General features: G+C 37.0%; 1 protein-coding gene across 1 annotated transcript in view; it reads right to left on the bottom strand.

Annotated features, from left to right (window-relative positions):
* Nucleotides 1-3,545, bottom strand: part of fer1l4 (fer-1 like family member 4) — a 27,041-nt gene extending 23,496 nt beyond the window's left edge. The window contains exon 1 of the mRNA XM_013909963.1: nucleotides 3,490-3,545. Within this exon, the coding sequence (XP_013765417.1) occupies nucleotides 3,490-3,545 (56 nt within the window). The remainder of the gene's footprint in view (nucleotides 1-3,489) is intronic.
* Nucleotides 3,546-6,294: the final 2,749 nt, after the last annotated feature.

Below are 6,294 nucleotides of genomic sequence, written 5' to 3'. Positions count from 1 at the left end.
CACACACACACACACACACACACACACACACACACACACACACACACAGTTTTGAATGTATTTAACGACTTCTTCACTGAATTCAGATGACTGAGCTTCGTTCAGAGGTTTACAAACATGGTAGTTATGCTTCCATACACTATAAAACACACTATAAAACACACTATAGATCCTCTGACATCTAAACACAACGACAACAAGTAGATTTGTTTTGAGATTATTTCTATCATTCTGCTGGTAGAAATCGACACGAAAAAACATTTTTGAACAAAAAATTGAAGTTGTCTTTGGCCAGAGCTGCAGTCATTTGTACAATTTCTTCTTTAAAAGAAGACACTGGACTCAAAACAAAAACCATTAATGGTCTTAAAACACATTCTAAGATTTAAGATTCCCAACATAAAACAATCAAGAACTGGAGTTTTCCACAGTTTTACACTTATACTGACCTGATTTCGTTTAAAACATTATGCATTAATCTTTCAGTGCCTTGACTAAGGACATTTTTGGAGGCAGTGATTGAACCAAAGAACCCAGTAAGTCTGAGTAAAAAAAAAAAAATGGAAACAAGAAGGGGAAAAATGACACTTTGAGTCAAAAATCTGGGTTAAGTGATTTTTTTACAGTTTAGAAAATATTTTTTGGAATTTATTTCAATAGAAGTCACTCAGAATTTCAAAAAATAATATTTATCCCAAAGAAAAGAAAGCTGTACTTCATGTTATTGTGAAAAGACATAATACATCCTTAAAACCATAACTGTAGCCTACTGGGGTGGGAATAGTTCAGGAGTTGGGATGGATAGGGGGTGTATTTTTATGTACCAGAATATATTTGAAAATTCAATAAATAAAATAAAACCACACTATCTTTGTGCCAAATCATCTTCATATTCTTGGTTTACACATTTGTTGTGTAAAACTTTATATCAGCTACTGTGCAATGCCTCCGGTGCCGACATTTTCAGACACACTTCTTGTATCTGAAGCATAGATAAAAGCAAAATATGGTTCTATGATGCAGTTTGACAATTACGTCATGATTTTTAATTAGCATGCTGGGATTCTCAGATAAAAGTCATAAAGAAACAAATCTGTCAGGATCCATCACTCATCATGATTCACAGTTATTTAGCTTCATTTATTTGTAAAAGTTCAGTTTTTATTTCAAATGTTAATATTTCCGTTTTCTCAGCCATGACATCTTGTAATTGTTGCACTAAAAGAATTTGATCCTCAAACAAACAGAAAAATTAAATCTAGATCCAGGAAAGAACTTTGGACATTTTCCACTTCAGCTGTTAATCATAGTGTGGCAGACACACACAGATACACTCACCTGGTCACACCTGAAGAACAAACAGATGTCTGACTCAGAAGCAAAGAAATATATACTCAGATACTCATGATCACGTCACAAGAGGTTCCTGTATTACTTTATCAACAAACAGGAGGTTATCTAATGAGACTGAGGCTTTTACTCTGCTTTCTTTTTTCATCTTTGAAATCATGCAATAGTGTTTCTTTTTCTTTGAATGTATTTATTGGCGGAAAGGCCTTTCAACTTCCAAAATCCATCACAGAAGAAACAATAAGAGAGAAAAAGAAAAAACTAATAAGTCAATAGATACAGAATCAAGAAGGTGGGAGAGCATGGATGGGGACACATCTGGAGATGGGGATTATACGGAGCTAAAATGTGTCAGGAAGGCTTTCCACATGTGAGAAGTTGTGGGATTTGCCTCAGAGAGAATGGTTGATCGTATCGGGTTTAAGAAAAGACATTGTATCACAGAGCCACTGCACATGGGAGGGAGCATTGCTGATGGAGTAGGAATAGGTGTCCCATTGCCAATAATGAGGTGAGATCTCCATCTAACCGGTTGGAGAATCGTTTGTACTCCACTGGGACACCAAAGATGGCAATACGGCGAGAGTAACGTTTAAAGAGAGTATTTTTGACACTGTGTCACAGCAATGCTGCCAAAATCTCTGCTGCCCAGAAATGTTGCCAGGTGCTTCATTAGGTACCATAAACTTGTATCCTGACATGTGGCAGAGATGTATCCTCTTAGATATATCTCTTTTGGAAGAATGTCGAAAGCTCTCATTTCTTTAAAGCAAGTCAGAGCTGCAGCCAATTATTCATTATTTATAATACGATTTTACACTTTTGCACTTTTATAAATGTAGTAATATTTTTCTTTTTAGACTAAAGTGTGCGCATGTTGGATGTAAAAGCCCAATTAGGGGCATTAGTTGGAAATGAACAGCTCTCTATGCAGCACATGAGTGTCGTGCTCTGTCCTGGAAACATGTTAAACTGAAGTGTGTGCATTAAAACAAATATTTAAATTAAAAATAAAATAGAAGAACGCATAATATAAAAAATAATAAATATCCACTCTCTTCTGCTTATCCCTCTCAGGGTCACGGGGGTGCTGAAGCCTGTCCCAGCTCTCTAAGGGCGAGAGGGAGGGTACACCCTAGATAGGTTGCCAGTCTGTCACAGGGCTAACGCATCGAGACAATCATTCGCGCTCACATTCACTCCCGCATTCAAACCTATGGGCAATTTAGTGTTTCCAATTAACCACTAACTGCATGTCTTTGGACTGTGGAAGTATCTGGGGAGAAACTGGGCAAACAGCAAACTCTGCAAAGAAAGATTTACAAGCAAAATTTGTTGATGTCGGTTTGGTTTGTAAACCAAAACTATCAGTCCAGTGTTCAGTCTAGGATTGGATGGGCTGTTATGTCTATCAAAACCTTCATGTTGAGTTGTTTAAATATTTTAGACCTGATCAGTTTGGTGGACCAACCAGCTAACAGACCGTGAGCCATGCCAGGAGGATGGATTCATTTATCACATCTGTCTTAACAGAGTGAAGCAGATTAACGTCAATTCATTCCAGTAGCAGGCGTGTGTGCTAGAGGAGTGGCTGTGTGTGCACTATAGGAGGGGTACACTCTCATATCAGTTTAATTAAAATAGTTTCAATCTGTAGCAGGCAAACAGCAGCAGCTACCAGCTCCAACACGCGCACAGCGTTTCTGTCTTTGTGAGGAGCCTCAAACTGACCATTTATTGTCCTCTGAAAACCAAGTCTGACATGTCAAACAGCCCCCCTGCGAGTTCAACGTGGTCCTGATAACGATAAACAAAGAAGTACAGACCAGAACAGACAGAAAGGATGAAAATCATTTGATCTGAAATCTCAAATGCTCTCACTTACTAAAAGTGTGTTTACACAAACCTGTGCATAAATCATGTGTATGAGGGCTTCCATTAGAATGAAGGCTAATCTCCGCACTCCCATCTGAACAGACATCTCTTTAAACGCCAGAGTCACACAAGAAACGAAATACTGATGCCTCCCTTTGATTTGTGGCCTCCTATTTAGAAAATGCAAGCTAAGCATTTTGGCCGGTCTCGTCACGCTTTTCTTTTTTGATTGTTTTGTTTGTTTTTTAATCAGACACAACTAACTTGTGGATCTGAATTGAGAAACTGAGAGCGATGGTATAAAGTGCCAGCTTCTCCATCGCAATTTTGTTACAGCTATATTAACCCCTGCTTTAATCTAACTTACAAATTAAATATCTCGCTGTGTTGAGGAAGACTTTAAAATACAGACTGAGAATAAAAACTCCATAGTAAAGTCAAAATACGATTTGGCGCCATTGTTTTATAGGCAGTCTCATCTTCGTGCAACCAGAGGAGTCGTCCCCTGGAGATCATTAGAGAAAAAGGTTTCAAGGAACTGGGTTTATAACTGGTCATAGTTTGAAGATAGTTTTGGAAAGCAGGTTTGTCAGGTAACTATACATCTGGGGATTATGAGGACGGGTAAGCTAGCCTGGTAACTTTAGACTCTGGAGGTCTGCATAGACCATTTACCCAAATCCAAATAATGCCTGTGATTGTTCAATGGTGCTCAGAAAACAAGAAAAAAGCAGATGGAAACCAGAAAGCTTCCAGCACCAAAAATCCTTTGGTTCGAGATTGTAAATGTTCATCTGCAGAATATGCTTACAGGGATACATGCATGAGCATGTCCATAGCATAATGTGGTTTACTGACCTCATTGAAGATGGCCACATTCTCACACTGCAGGACTCTGGTTTTATGGGTGAAACCTGAAGGAAAGACAGACAGACTGTGATGCTTTTGTCTGCACACTGTGAATGAAATATAAACATAGCAATAAAACAATACTGCCTTGTCTAATGTTCCACTTTGTGGCTATGTTTTTTTTTCTTCTTAAAAAAAGATGTGTAATTCAATAACTTGCTGTAATTTTCATGATTTCAAGCTGCAACATTTCAGAAAAAATGTACCTCATTGTTTTTTTGCACAGAAATGAGTGATCCTAATCTTAAATATGTTTTAATTTAAACTATCTGACATTTACAAATACAGCTTTAATGACTATTTAATTCAAAGTAATGTCAATGGCATTATTTTAATAATTACAATAATTATATATAATATATATAATAAATATATTTTGGCCAAATGCTCATTCACTGTTAATTATTTTAACTTCATCGTCATCATAGTATGAATTTATTACAAAAGCCAAACCAGATCAGTTGTTAGAATGAGATAATAAACAGATTGTAAGATTATGAAAAAATTATAAAGATCTTACAAAAAAGCACCAACTGAAGTACAGCAATGTTTTATTTACACGTTAATGCATCAATAAAACACTTTAAAACCAGTTTATAATGGTGTAGTGGTCACAGTTACTTAAATACTTTAAATGCATCGCCTTTACTTCTAATTGAATCCCTGATAATATACGCATCAGCATCTGAATGCTTCACCTCTGCAGTGTAGGGACTTATTTTAGTGTTGACTGAGTAACACCCATACGTGTACATGTGTAGCAATTTAATGTTTGTTCAAATGCTGACAAATAAACTTTTCTGTACGCTGTAATGAAAAGACCATCACAGAGTACACTTTAACGCTCTTCTTAGCACAGCCTAAAAGTTGATTTAGGCAGTTTCTGTTTTACACCAGTACAGCTACTGGCAATAATGAAACAATAAGCTGGTTTCAGTCAAGACTGAAGTTGGCTTCGGACCACATCAAAAAATCGTCACTAGATATCAGGAAAAACTAGATAAAATTTATTAAAACAACAACAACAACAAAAAAACACTGGAAATGTGAACCTAAACAATAAACATCATCATTGTGTAGTTTAATGCTTCTTTAATCCTGTCAATCATTTGAGCTTCAACGTGTTTTTACTCGTCATCTGAGCTCCACGTTTGATTTTCTTATTTGTTCACTGTATGAAATTTAAATTCATGCAGTGAATTTCTCAGCTTAAAAATAAACAATATAAATAAATCTCCACATGCCAGCAGTGCTAAAATAACTTTTCCCTTGTTTCAGTTGCTACATCTGTTTGTAGTTTATGTATTTGTTCCCATTTCTCCTCCTCTTACCAGTGTCCCTCCAGAGGAAGTGAAGCAGAAGAAAATCAAGCCTTGGCTGAAGTTTAAAAAAACAGTTTCTCTCTAACGTCAGAGTCTCAAATGTAAACAGAAGATGTAACGCAGTGACAATGAACTCTACACTGCTCTGCCACCACAATAAAAACCCATAATTACAAATCAGTAATGCACCTTTTAAATGTAATACTCTGGATTTACTTGTTTTAAATTATTGGCACTTTTCTGCTAGTTTTTATACTTTTAGTATTTTTATGCAGAATTTAGACTGTTGCATTTTTACAGTTTGGTACTGTTACTTTTACGATTAAAAAAAACGATAGAAGTTCAATAAAGCAAACCAAGAACACAGATCATGTGTGTGCTCACACTTTTGTTTCACTTAATTTGCCAAAGAGACCAAAGGTGTGTGCGGACATTGCTGCTGTGTGTTACCGACCTCTGAAGCAGAGTTCGACCTTTCTGTCAGATCGCCCTGGCAGGTTAAAGATCCTCTTCAGATTCACAGTGATGGACATGATAACAGACACCTGTTTTTCTGTCTATTTACATCATGTCCTTATGAAGTCGACTCATTGCTTCTTCTCCGTCTTCCCTCTTCAGCGGTATGAAACTGTGTGTGTGACTGTACAGTTAGTCTTGTTAAAGTGTGTGTGTGTGTAGGGCAGGACCTTTTAAATGTTTGAGAAAGCAAATACAGTTGCTCAACTAGTTTCCTCGTCAGAAAGCACACACGCACACACTCCAGCCTTCTGCAGAGTTCACCTGCACCCTGTTCCAGGAAGCAGTTTTAACTTTGAGTGGATGAACTCTATGATGGGGA

Source organism: Pundamilia nyererei, unplaced genomic scaffold (genome assembly GCF_000239375.1).
Source record: "Pundamilia nyererei isolate P.nyererei 1_Seehausen unplaced genomic scaffold, PunNye1.0 scaffold00034, whole genome shotgun sequence".
Taxonomy (NCBI): Eukaryota; Metazoa; Chordata; class Actinopteri; order Cichliformes; family Cichlidae; genus Pundamilia; species Pundamilia nyererei.
This window is presented reverse-complemented; position numbering and strand designations above follow the sequence as displayed.